General features: G+C 32.0%; 1 protein-coding gene across 7 annotated transcripts in view; it reads left to right on the top strand.

Moving 5' to 3' along the window:
* Positions 1–14,314, top strand: part of JPH1 (junctophilin 1) — an 88,456-nt gene that overhangs the window by 5,246 nt on the left and 68,896 nt on the right. For all 7 annotated transcript variants that reach the window (XM_074278906.1, XM_074278907.1, XM_074278904.1 and 4 more), the window contains exon 2: positions 4,234–4,990. In XM_074278906.1, coding sequence (XP_074135007.1) covers positions 4,234–4,990 — 757 coding nt within the window. The remainder of the gene's footprint in view (positions 1–4,233; positions 4,991–14,314) is intronic.

Raw genomic sequence — 14,314 nt, 5'->3', positions numbered from 1 at the left:
GGTTTTTATTTTTTTAGATTTTGAAAATAGCTTTAGTTTTTTAAAATATATGCAAAGATTGTTTTCAGCATTTACCCTTGTAAAACCTTTGTGATCCAAATTTTTCTCCCTCCTTTCCCTCTCCCTGTCCCCTAGACAACAAGTAATCCAATATGGGTTAAACATCTTAAATTCTTTTAAACATATTTATCATGCTGCACAAGAAAAATGAGATCAAAAAGAGGAAAATGAGGGGGGAAAGCAAGCAAACAACAGCAAAGGTGAAAATACTATGTTGTGATCCATATTCACTCCCCATAATTCTCTTTCTGGATGTAGATGTTTCTTTCCAAAACAAGTCTATTGGAATTGGCCTGAATCACCTCATTGTTGAAAAGAGCCCAGTCCATCACAATTGATCATCACATAATTTTGTTGTTGCTCTTGGTTCTACTCACTTCACTTAGGAAGATGTAATATTTTAAAAATATTTTTAATCACTAAGTAGCTCATAGACTTGTTAAACTATGTACAGAAGCAAAGAAAAATGGAGTTAAATTTTCTATATATTTTACCTCTCATTTCAAGAAAATTCTAACATCAAATAGTGAATTCTAAATTACTGTATCCAGTAATAAAACTCATAATACAAATGTTCATTTCAACACATCATTTTCGTGATGCTATTGTCTATATATGACAAATTTCTGTATGAGAGATGAAAAATTTAGTTACTGAAGTAGACAATGTATATAAGGTGTCTTATATAGTCTAGCTATCAAGAACAGTGACCGATTTTATTTTATTTTATTTTTTACATTTAGGGTTCTAAGAAACTTTAAATATTTAAGGATGAGGATTTATAATCTTATGGCTACAAAGCTATAGAAAAATAGACTTTCTTCATATAAGACTACAAACAAAAAATATTATGAGCTATGATGAGTAATATGATTGGAATTGTTTTCTTAAAAATAGCTAAAATACCCTTTTATTTAAGAGTGGATGGGTGAGGCCCTAGAATTTGAGATACTGTATTCCATGTATAGGATCTCTTTGTCCTATTTAGAAGAACTGGCTTTGATTTCATCATCCTAGTTTAAAAAAAAAAAAGATTATGATCAACACAAAAAGATAATAGAGTAATTGCCCTGGATTTTGCATTCTCATGGGTATCCGTTTCCTTCTAAGAACCAAAAAATATATGTCACAATCTCTGATCTGATTGTTGATTTTCATAAATAGAAGACCTTGATTATAAATTAATGACATAGAACTTGATGCTTTTCAGATAACATCTCAATGAAAAAGGAGATATTCATCAAAAGTATTTTAAAATTACTAAAGCTTTGAATATCTCTTTAATGCCTTCCTATATTGTTTTATAATGATGAAAGTAAAAATAAAAATTTGCTTTACTTTACTCCTAATGGTACACTATTTTGTGTTATCTAAATGTTTGAAGTATGTACATATATGATTTTCTTTTATTTTAAATCAGATGAAAAAGTAGAAATGAGCGTTTTCAAGACTAGATTGAACTGAATATGCATTCATTTCATTAAATGAGCATCTTGTAGGGAACTAAGGTAAATTATATGTTGAGTAATCTATTTTCTATTGATCTACAGAGGAAATTTAGAAGATTGAAAAATATAAGACAAAATTTTACATATTTACCAAGTACCCATAGATAGATAACATGAAATCCAGCTAAGAATTTTCAGAATTTTGCATTATATTAAAAATAAATTATTCCTGTCCTCAAGATGGAGAGGTAAAATGAAAGGAATAAGTCAAGTTAAAAAAAAGCATATTCATGAATATATCTAAATCTGTCTAAAAATATACCTATTTGCCTGAATGTATTTAGATAATTTGGGAATGCCTCACAAAGAGATGGAATTGAAATGGCTATTAAATCACATAGAATATAAGATTCTGCAAAGCATTAAATAGTCTTCTATCAGAGTTATGAGGAAAAGGCAAAAAGAAAAAAAAAACAGGTGTACATATTTGAAAGACAATCAAAGGTTGAAGATGAAAACTGGGGAGTAGAATAATTTAATAGTTGGTCTGAATAGGTTTGAATAAGGTTATGATTTAAGGGAAATTTTTATTTAATCACTGCTTATGACAAAGCTATGAGGTTTGGAGCAGATAAGTGAATATCATCCATTCGACAAATATTTGTTAAATGCCTTCATTGCATCAGGTACTAGGTTCTGTGGTAGACACTATACAGATACAAAAATGAAACAGTTCTTGAATATGTGGGAAGAGAATGTGTACAAATATAACTATATACAAAATGCATACAAAGTAATTTCCAAGGGAGCAGGCCCTAACCATTGTGAAAATCAAGACAGCCTTATGGTACTTGAGCGAAGCTTTTAAAGGTGGTTGATGTGCTAGGAAACAGAGGAGACTGGTTAAAGGCTTTGGGATTGGAGATATGTCTTGTATGGGGAACCAACTAGAAGGTAAACTGTATGAAAGGAAGTGGTGTGCAGTAAGTCTGGAAAAGGTTAGATCTAGATTGGGAAGGACTTTAAATGCCAATCGAAAGAATTTGTATTTGTTTCTAAAGATAATAGGAAGTGAAGTTAGGAATATCACTTTAGATTAAAGAGAAATTAGAGGGAAGGAGATCAATTATGAGGCTATTGCAGTAGTCCTGGTGAGGAAAAGTATGTGGGTAGAGAGAGAATAGATAAGTGGATAAGAGAATAAGGATAACTTCATTGATGTTTGAATAATGGAGGAAAGTATTCTAAGTATTGATACCAAAAGTGAATTATGAGGGAAAGTGTTTTATGTATTGATACTAAAAAAGACAATCTCAACTTAAAATTATGTTAGCAACTTTCATTTGAGGATACTCTATACATAGTAAAGGATGAGGTCAGAGCTGGAGGTATATTTCTGGGAGTTGCTATGTACTAGTGTATTTGAAGCTATGGGAATGAACAAATGAATTTTGATCAAGACTGGAAGAAAAAAAGGAAGAGTCAGCAAAGCAAATCCTAAAAATACAAGAATTAAGATGAAATCTAGAAGTTTATTGTTTGACCAAACAAAAGAGTGTTTTAAAGATAAGAGAAAATTCTTCAAAACTTAAAGTAGGCTGAATCTTTAATTTTCTCATACTGGGCCAAAATTATCCCACAATTTCCCAGATATATTTTGCATAAATGTTGTAGCAAAAATGAAAAAGGAATCTCATTTTTATGCCTCAGTAGCATGATAAATATAAAGTTTCACCTTTTTAACCTGCTTTCCACCTCTCAAAAACAAAATTGATTTTGTTGTTCAGTTTAACTTTATTTAAGGTTTTCTTGGCAAAGATACAAGAATGGGGCAGCTAAGTAGTAGTGTGGTGGATAGCGCACTAGCCCTGGAGTTAGGAGGACCTGAGTTCAAATGTCCCTTAGATATGTTATACTTGCTAACTGTGTGGACTAGTCACTTGCCTCACTGGCCCACAACAACAACAAAAAAAAACTGTCCCACAGTGCTTTGTCATTTCCTTCTCCAACTTTTTATAGATGAGGAAACTAAGGCAAACAGAGTTAAATATCTTTCCTATGGTCACCCAATTAATAATTGTCTGAGGCTAGATTTGAACTTGGGAAGATGAGCCTCTTGATTCAACACCCAACATTCAATCCAGGGCATTACCTGGTTGCCCCACAATCATTGTAGGTAGGGGAAAATCTTAATCTACTTATCCATCTTTATCTTCTAGTATGGAAACTCCATCCATCATGCCTATAATTTACAGAGTTGAGAGAAATTTGTATGGGGTAATGAGAGATTAGGTGATTTGTAAATGGTCATGCAGCTAGAATTAGAGAGAGAATGTAATCCCAAATAATCCTACTAGACCAGCCTTGGATCCATGGTTTTATGCCACCTCTCATGTTTGAAGATATATATGAAGAGGCAATTACTAGGTTTTCAAAAATAAAGACAAAATTAAAGCACTAAAATTGAAGCTTGATTATAAAGTAGAACAGATAGACCAGACCAGGAAAATAGATGCTATAGTTTAATATGAAATATTTTTAAATATCTCTAGGCCTGGATATACCCATTTCTTTTTTTTCTACCATGTATGTACTATCAATATATATTGTCTCTTTTAATGGCTAAATCTAGCAAAATGTATTATGTTCATAGATAATTTATTGTCATTTCCTTTTTAGAGATTAACTCATTATGTACTTTGTTTATTTGCCTCATCTTTCAAAGGTACTTATCAGGGACAGTGGACTGGAGGGATGCGGCATGGATATGGTGTGCGTCAAAGTGTGCCCTATGGCATGGCTACTGTGATCCGATCACCCCTCCGAACATCTCTGGCTTCTCTACGCAGTGAGCAGAGCAATGGCAGTGTACTCCATGACATTACCTCTGATAGCCCAGCTGGAACGAGAGGTGGGTTTGTCTTGAATTTCCATACTGATGCCGAATTAATGACTAGTAAGAAAAAAGGAGGCTTATTTAGAAGAGGATCCCTCCTTGGTAGCATGAAACTTAGAAAATCTGAATCCAAGTCATCAATCTCAAGTAAGCGTAGCTCTGTCCGCAGTGACGCAGCTATGAGCAGAATTAGTTCCAGTGATGCCAACTCAACAATTAGTTTTGGAGATGGTGATTGTGATTATTACCCAATGGAAGATCATGTTGATGCTACAACAACAGAGGCTTACATGGGAGAATGGAAAAATGATAAACGAAATGGTTTTGGCATTAGTGAGCGCTCAAATGGAATGAAGTATGAAGGAGAATGGCTCAATAACAAGAGGCATGGATATGGATGTACAGTGTTCCCTGATGGCTCAAAAGAAGAAGGAAAATACAAAAATAATGTTCTGGTTCGTGGAATAAGGAAGCAACTCATACCAATAAGAAACACAAAAACTAGGGAGAAGGTGGACCGAGCCATAGAGGGTGCACAAAGGGCAGCTGCTATGGCAAGAACAAAAGTGGAAATAGCAACTTCAAGGTATGTAATAGCAAAATAAGTATTTTACCAGCTTATATAAATTAGTAGAAAATCATGTCATATTTTTGCTTTTGGTAGGTACATCAAAAAAGGTTTTATAAATTTTAAGTACAGATAGGAAATACATAGAAAAATAAATATTTTCAAGTAATGTGAAGATGATAAATGTCCTTTCACTTTTAGGAAATAAGTGTTATCAGAGATACACATTATAAAAATCCTCTCATTTTAAATTTCCAGTTTACCAATTAATGTTGTAATGAAATTTAATCAAATTCTATAGAATATTATCAAACAGAACATTTGAAACACCGTACTAGGAAGCAAATATTGTATGCTCCAGTATTACAATTATGATTTATTTAGGTAGGTGCCAAACACAAACATCTACTTTCATTTTCTTGCCTAAGGATGGAACTTGAACAAAAAAGAGCTCTGTAAAATAACTTCTACATAGGGTCCTACCCTAATACTACTGCTTTCTCTTCTATTTTCATTTCTTTTCCCCCTTTTCCTCCTACTTCCCTATAAGGTGAGACAAGTTTCTTTGTGATACCAAATATTTCTGATATTCTCTCTTAGAGCTAAATCTGATGAGATTAAGATTGACTATTCGTTTAACCCTAGTGAAAAAGCAGAAATTTCTCTTTCATTTAAAGAGAAGATGTTGGTGATATTGAAAAGTTTTAGAAAATGGAAGTTGGAAGTCCAGGTTGGCTGGCAGTTTTTATAATGAAATAAAAGGCTGTCATTTGCTATAAGCTTAAAACTAGAGTTGGAGAAAAGTAAAAGGTTTTGGAACATTGGTTGTGGTAAATGAGATGACATTTGGTAAGATTAGAAGGATTTTTGTTGAGTACCAGAAGAGCCTACCTGAAGCTTTATGTCATAAATTTATGACAGATGAGATTATTTCTCTTTCTGTGATATTTTTAAAGTCTCAAGAAGAAACAGAAAATTATGGTTAAGTAAGTGATTAGGATCTGAAGACCAAAAATATGAAACAGGGGGACTGGGAATTGTAGGGTAATAGAATCAAAGTGGAAGATCATTGAGGCACAATTGAATATAAAAACAAATGAAGTATAAGGAAGATGAAATGGGGAAATAGGGATGAGTCAAGGAAAAAGATAACACATAATATTAAAGAATATATTTAGTGTAAATCAAAGAGTGAAAAAGATACAAGAGTAGAAGATTGTAAAGTATAAAGAATTTCAAAGTTCTAGATTTTAAAGATTTTGCAATTCTGAGAAATACTAAAGTCTAATATTTCACTTTATATGATTGAAGTCTAATATTATATGATTGAAGTCTAATATTTCACTTTATATGATTGAAGTGTGAAGTGTTAATATTTCACTTTATATGATTGAAGGGTGTATAGAAATCATCAGCACTGAGGAAATTTATATTCAGATGGTTAAGGGGTTATCAAAATGAATATGTAAATCTCCACAAGTAATAGTAAGAGATAGAATGGAGAGAGACTGAATTTGGCACTGTTGTGAAATGGGGCAGATACTTTTAGTATTTATCTCACAGATAAATACTTAAATGAGAGAAGGCAGATGAAGTATTTTAGTACATAAATTTTATTATCGTTAATAATACCACAGACTTCAGAAATGAAAAGGTTGAGGCTTTGTGCTAGAGGAAAAGTCTAGAAATAGCAATGGGTAGTTCCAGGAATTGGGGAAATCTAAAGAAATGGGCACCACAGGAAATGGCTGAAAAGAATGTGATAACTTAGGTGGAACAGATTCTTAATATTTTTCACTTGTGACCCTTTTTCACCCAAAGTTTTTATGCAATACTGGGTGTGTAGGTATATAAAATAGGTATACCAATCAAATATTTAATGATAATCATAATTTTGTGACCTCCCACTCACACTCAGTATGAGGTCATGACCCACAGTTTTTAAGAAAATTTGAGATATCCAGGATATATTCAAAGGGAAGAATTCAAAAGAATGTGGCAGGGTGAAATAATGGAAACTTGAGCTCTGGAAAAACCTCTGACAGCTACTAGGTAAGGGGTATATGAGTTTATAACAATGTCATTCATAAGAACTTACTTAAAATAAGTTGATGATAAGAGGGATAAATAAGATAAGTAATAAGTGATAAGTAAGAGGGATGATAAAGAAAATGAACAAATCTGGAAACTTTCTCATTTTCTCAGTGTAATTATCATAAGTTACATTTTCTTATTCCACATCAGAGAAAAAGGGACTTAGTATAGAGGCTTTCTTAGCATTTAGCTCATGGCAGCAGGAAGAAATGAAACATTTTAGTATAGGAACCCTGGTCCTATGGAAATCAACTTGTTCCCTTATACCCCTTATCTCAAGGGTAGTTTTTTAGTTTCTCAAATTTCCCATGTTTTTATTTTTATCTTAGTTTGCCATTTAATCTTCTTGCAGTCGTAAGATTATACTGATTTCATATTTAAAATTTCACTTCTTTAGCTCATCTATGGATGTCTATTTTTACTACATCATTGCTTTTAGCATTAAACAGTTATTAGTAATTACCAATATTAGCACTGTACATCGTTTAAAACCTAATCTCTTGTATTATTTTTAACTTCACATGCTGAAATCTTTCATCTTAATTCTCACCTCAGAGACCTAATGATATATTAGAAACAATAAGTGTTGGGCATATGGAGAAAATATATATGCGTAGGAATTTAAGAATCTAATTTTTATATCCTTATTATCAATTTATTTTCTTTAAAATATTAACTTAAAAGGAGGGAATTAATTTGAATAAGGAGAATAAGCTTGTATCCGATTAGATCAATGATTCATAGTATTTAAATAACTATTTCAGCCTTCCTAAATATCATGAAATTACAGCCTATTCTCTTAGCAGTATTGCCTTTAGTGATGACCTTTTAAAAAAAATGTTGGGCACAGAACTGTGTTTTGTGCTATTAGATGATCTTTAGTGTCAGTTGTAAGATTTGTGCCAGGTGTTCCAATGCTTTTAATGAAGCATTCCATTGGGTCAACTTCTACAAGAAAAAACTTAGAATGTTATTACCATATAAAAGAAATTTTTATAATAGCAGAAAAATGTTATTTCATACATTTTCCATCTTATGATTAAGCTAAGTACAAAATTGACCTGAGGGGAAAGAAAAAAACACTGATGTCACACACCTCAGCCCATACTTCATGCCTTAAAGCAAGGTAAAGCAAAAGTGTCAATCCCACAAAACTCCTAGCGGTTCCCTGAACTGGAATATATAGTTGGGAATATTTGACAAAATTAATAAAAATTACAGTACAATATACATAATGTTCACTTGTATTCTAAGTTGCCATGCAATCTATAGGAATCCATTTCAATTTTATTTTTGACACCACTGGTATAAGGCCTTATACTTTTTTTTTCATGATAAAACATTTTTATTAGCCATGTTGCAAAAGAAAATGCAGACCAAAAACAAAAAATAAATCCCATACCAATAATAAAGAAAACAAAAAGGTATAAAGGTATGCTTCAATCTGTATGCAGATTCCATCAATTCTCTTTTTTTTTGTTAAAATTTATTTTTTTTATTAATTTTTATAATTACAACATTTTTTTTTGACAGTACATATGCATAGGTAATTTTTTTTTTTTTTACAACATCATCCCTTGTATTCCCTTCTGTTCCGAATTTTTCCCCTCCTTCCCTCTACCCCCTCCCCTAGATGGCAGGCATTCCCATACATATTAAATATCTTATAGTATATCCTAGGTACAATATATATGTGCAGAACCGAATTTTGTTGTTGTTGTTGTTGTTGCAAAGGAAGGATTGTATTCGGAAGGTAAAAATAATCTGGGAAGAAAAACAAAAACAAAAAAATGCTCACAAGTTTACACTCATTTCTCAGTATTCCTTTTCTGGATGTAGCTGATTCTGTACATCATTGATCAATTGGAATTGGATTAGCTCTTCTCTATGTTGAAGATATCCACTTCCATCAGAATACATCCTTATACAGTATCATTGTTGAAGTGTATAATGATCTCCTGGTTCTGCTCATTTCACTCAGCATCAGTTGATGTCTCTCCAAACCTCTCTGTATTCCTCCTGTTGGTCATTTCTTACAGAACAATAATATTCCATAACGTTCATATACCATAATTTGGTATTGATGGACATCTGTTCATTTTCCAATTTCTAGCCACTACAAAAAGGGCTGCCACAAACTTGGCACATACAGGTCCCTTTCCCTTCTTTAGTATTTCCTTGGGATATATAAGCCCAGTAGTAGCACTGCTGGGTCAAAAGGTATGCACATTTTGATAACTTTTGGGGCATAATTCCAAATTGCTCTCCAGAATGGTTGGATTCTTTCACAACTCCACCAACAATGCATCAGTGTCCCAGTTTTCCCACAGCCCCTCCAACATTCATCGTTATTTGTTCCTGACATCTTAAAGGCATTATACTTTTGTCCATGAATACATTTTAAAAGATTAAATATGTACACTTCAACTTTATCTTGTTATATTCAGTTCATTTTTTTCATTTCTATTCTTAGATTCTTTGCCTTTATTGTATACTAAAGGTATAGAGGGATGGTATTTTTTAATCTTGGCTATCATGATTTTTATTCAGTTTCTCTATGCAGTGTCATAACCTTTATATTTCTGTTTTTCCAAGGCTTTCTTAATACAAAAAGAGAAAGGGGAAAATAATCCTGCTAAGAGTTTTTGAAAACATTCCCTGGAGGAAAAGATAACATATACATTATTGTCATCATGCATTATTATAGCATTTTATAGAGTCAGAATATTTTGTCCCTCTTCTTCTACTGGTTGAGTCTTATCCTTGAAGATACAGAAAGATTAAGGATTTCAAACAACATAGTAGCTGAATCAAAGTTAGAAATTAGACTCTCTAATCACTTTCCCACTGATTAAACCACTAGGTTATTCTCTCAGTAAGAGAAAGGGAAATCAATTAGCAGCTATTGATTTATATTTTACAGTTCACCTAGTGATTATATCTAAGATAGTTTATCCTTGACCTCCTCTGCACTCAAATTATTTGTAGTTCATAAATTTAGAGAAGAGCCTTTCACATGTTGCCTAGAAGTCAAGCCTAGAGTTCACTATTGAGGAAAAGTTGCTTTTCCTTGAAATATCTATGATATTTTTCAAGAAGATGTGCATAGGAGTGACATAGTATAGCAAGAGGATATTCTAAGAAGCACTACTCTATAAACGACTCGTGGATTCTGAAGTAAAGAATCATCATGGAAAGTTCATCTGTGTCTGTGCTGTACACAAAGAGGATTTTCCTCTGAGGATTTATGAAAACATGTTCCCTGATCCATGAAAGGGAGTTACTTAGCTTAGAAGTATCTGTTTAGTTAGACCACTAGGTTTGCAGTCAGGAAGTTCAAATGCTGCTTCAAATATATACTAGCACTCTGACTTATTAGCAAATAACTTAACCTCTCTCTGCTTCAATTTCTCAAATCTAAAATGCAGATCATAATAATTATCTATTCAATAGGATTGCTGAAATAATTAAAAGAATATTTGCAAAAATGTCTTGCACAGTGCCCATACATAGTAAGTATTTAATAAATACTTGTTCTCTCTTTATTCCCTTCCCACTTAACATTTACTAGTTACCATTAATTTGTATTTGTAATTTAAAACTATTTGCAAGTAAAACCACAAGAGTAAGGTAGTTAAAAGTACCACGTAGCTTTTCCCTGTTTTGCAGGTTTCCTTGTTTATCCAAAAGGTGGCATTTATATTAATGAGAACCCATTGCAATAACCTAATTCTCCCATGGTACCTTGCCTTGTCTCCTTCGAGTTGTCATAACCTCATAATTATCAGCCTGGTTGGGGGAAAAATAAATAAAAAAATAAATAAAAACCAATTTTGAGTTTGTGACAATCTCAATTAGAAGTGATTTCAGAGTTCATGTATTCCAAGAGGGAATAGAAAAATATCCTTGGACTGTATAAAAAAATTAAATATTGAACTTAATTCTTTCATTTCCTACTCCCTATTAATAAATTAGAAAATCAGGAGCTCATTTGCATCATTTGCAAGTTTTATTAGGTTTACTACCACTATGCTGTTGCCTTCTAATGTGCCAAAATTTTTGAGATACCTTAGGAAATTTGATTGATGGCTAATGTGGATTGAAAACTAGTATAATCATAGAATCTCAGAGCTACAGGGAACCTAGTTTAACCCCATTACTTTTATGGTACCGTTCTTACCTAGTGCTGGTTTTACCTGTTCAACTTCTCCTTTTTCTTCTCAACTGGTTATTTATCCATAACAGGCTCACTGATCAAAGTGCACTAGTTGGTCTTCTTGGTCTTGGTCTTTTCTTTTCACTCTATCTCACTTGATGTTGTAGATAGAACTTGTCATTGAAGCCATGAATACCTGGATTCAAGTCTCCCACCTGACACAAAATAGTTGTGTGACTGGCCAAATCAATTAACTTCTCAATGCCTCCAAGTAATTCTTAGAAACTAATTTGGAGAGTAGGTATGGATCTTGCTTACTTAATTGGTGTTGATAAAATTATAGATCCAGAAAAAAAAGAGGGGGGAAATTAATGAAGTGGAAGTAGTATAATCTGAATTATAGGCGAAAAATCTGTACAAAATTGACATTGGATTATCATTATTATCATTTAACCTAAGAACTTCTTGATTTTGGCTGCAGTGTCTTGGTTGTTATAAAGAAACTAATATTGAAAAATAAGCATATGGCTATATGGTAAAGGAAAAGGCATTTTCTAGTTTTCTCATTTTAATTTTTAAATCAGTAAACTTGTTATTTAAAGGGGGGTAAGGAAAAATTATATTCAGTGTGTCTTACTTGGACTTTGCAAACATTGATTGAAATATGACTTGTTTCTTCCTATGTCTATAGTTCTTTCCTTTCAGTAATAGACAACTGTGTATAGAAAGCCAAGCATCCTATGAAATGAAATGTAGAGTTGTGTATAGAGGGCTTGGTTTCTTACTCTGATTCTGTCACTGTGTCACTGGAAATTGTTAATTTTCTTTTGTCTTCAAGAATACAATTAAAAGTAGTAATCTGTAGAAGGACTTGAAAAGAACTTAACTAGAAACTCTTGACTATAAAATGGAAATAATAGTATTAATGAAAATAATGTACAAAGAGATTTCTTTCTCCATATCTTCAGAAATCCTAGCTGGACTTTTTTTTCCCCATCTTCTTTTCAAATTAAAAAAAAAAAATCCTCAATAAAACAGCAGAAATCTAGAGACCATGGATAGAAAAAGTAAGTGAAACCATAATAGTTAAAAAAATAAAAAATAAAAAAAAACACTTCCATACTTGAGGTAGACAGTCATGAATGTAGAAAGAGAATTAAAGAAAATAAGTCAAATGAAATGTTGTAATATAAGTACACCTTGGAGGTTTCTAAGAAAAAATATTTGGATTTCTACATTTAAGTCTACATATAAAAGTGGAAGGCTAAGGATTAATCATTATATTCAAGAGTCTAAATAGCAATCTATTCAGAATCTCTTTCCCAATTGAGCTACCTTGCCTTTCTAAACAATACTGCTATTTACTTCCCTGTTCCTCTACAAATGTAGCCTAAACAATGTCAGTACAGTTGAATAATGCTAGCATTAAAATCTGTCAATAATTATAGCAGGGCTGACCCTTTCAGTTGCTGTTAACATTGATCTGTCTGTGACAGTGATGGAGGGATTGCTGCTATGTGCCATCAGCTGTATTTAGAAAAATAACAAAAGAATTTATATCATCATCTCTACCTTCATTCATATTGTAGTTGGTAAGTGTGTCTAAAGAGCAAAAGCAAACAATGGCAAAGGATCAGGATAAAATGAACTCCCTTTTGATATTAGTGGTTTCTTTTATGACTAAACTTTTAAAATTACTAATCCATTTATAGCTTTTCTTAGAATTAATTGCATGAATTAATTATTGTTAACTAAAGTGTAAGTAGTGTAACATTTTTCTGAAGGACTTAAATTCTTTCTTTACCTTTTAACAGAAAATGAATTTAGAGTTAATTGAAATAATTATTTTGTAGCCAACAGAAAATTACAATTAAAACCAGTTAGACCAATTAAATTCTCTTGGACTACAGACATTGTGCTCTCACTAGATTTAATCTTGTGGTAGGTTCTTCTAATTTGTGTTTGTCAGACATAAAAATCATGGTTTTAAGATTGATTCCTTGGTTGTAATAATTTGTTTTGCCATGAAACCTGGTATTCATCATGAATAGAAAAGATGAAAATCAATGATAAAGGTATTATTTTCCTTAATTAAGTCAACTTTGTTAACATTGATTGGCAACACATATAAGGATGCCATGGCTCAAGATTTAAGCAACTAACATATGGCTATATAATCCCTATTGGTTAAGTTTACACAAATGTCTTTTATAGATTTCTACATTAAAGGAAACAATGTTTTTCCTTTACTTTCTCACTCAAGTTGTGATGTTAATTCAGTCAACATTTTGAATATCTAGTTAATATTAAAGAATATTCTGGAGGAAAATATGTTAAGTTAGGATTTATACAAAAGATCAAATCTTACCATCTTTCTAAAAAATCTAAACTGTAATATGATGAACATTTTTTATCTTTTTGAAAGGCTAGTTTGTGTTGTAACTCTTTCCTTCATTAAAAAAAAAATCTATGGTGATAATTAATTTAGCATGTGGAAACAATTTGGAAATGTAAATAGAAGTCCTTGGCAAGATTAATATGCTAAATTTATTTTTTCATTTATTATTCATCATTCAGGCTTTCTAATATTCAAAGCCCTTACTGAGTCAGCATACATTATGGATCCAAATTGAACTTGTTACTACTATGAGGCAGGGGACCAATCTTGCCAAATTATTTTGTTTTCTTTCTAAACCTTGTTTTTAATGATATATTTCAGTAACATATATTTTCAAATATATCCTCCCCTCTTCTCTATTCAAAGAACTATCTCTTGTAATTTAAATTACAAGAGATTTAGCCAAATTAAGGAATGCATCAATTGTATCAGTGGATATTGTATTACACATTACACAGTGTCTCCCAGTTATACCAATAAGGGAGGGAAACATTCTTAGTTCTTTTCCAGTGCTTGAATTGTTCAGTAATTTTTTCAGATATGTCTGATTCTTCATAATCTCATTTGGTATTTTCTTGACAAAGATACTGCAATGGTTTACCTTTTCCTACTCCAGCTCATTTTACAGGTGAGGAAATCAATGCAAATAAGATTAAGTGACTTGCCCAGGATCACTCAGCTAATAAGCATATGA

Source organism: Sminthopsis crassicaudata, chromosome 1 (assembly GCF_048593235.1).
Source record: "Sminthopsis crassicaudata isolate SCR6 chromosome 1, ASM4859323v1, whole genome shotgun sequence".
Taxonomy (NCBI): Eukaryota; Metazoa; Chordata; class Mammalia; order Dasyuromorphia; family Dasyuridae; genus Sminthopsis; species Sminthopsis crassicaudata.
Note: the sequence above shows the minus strand (reverse complement) of the source record. Positions and strands in the feature narration are given on the sequence as shown.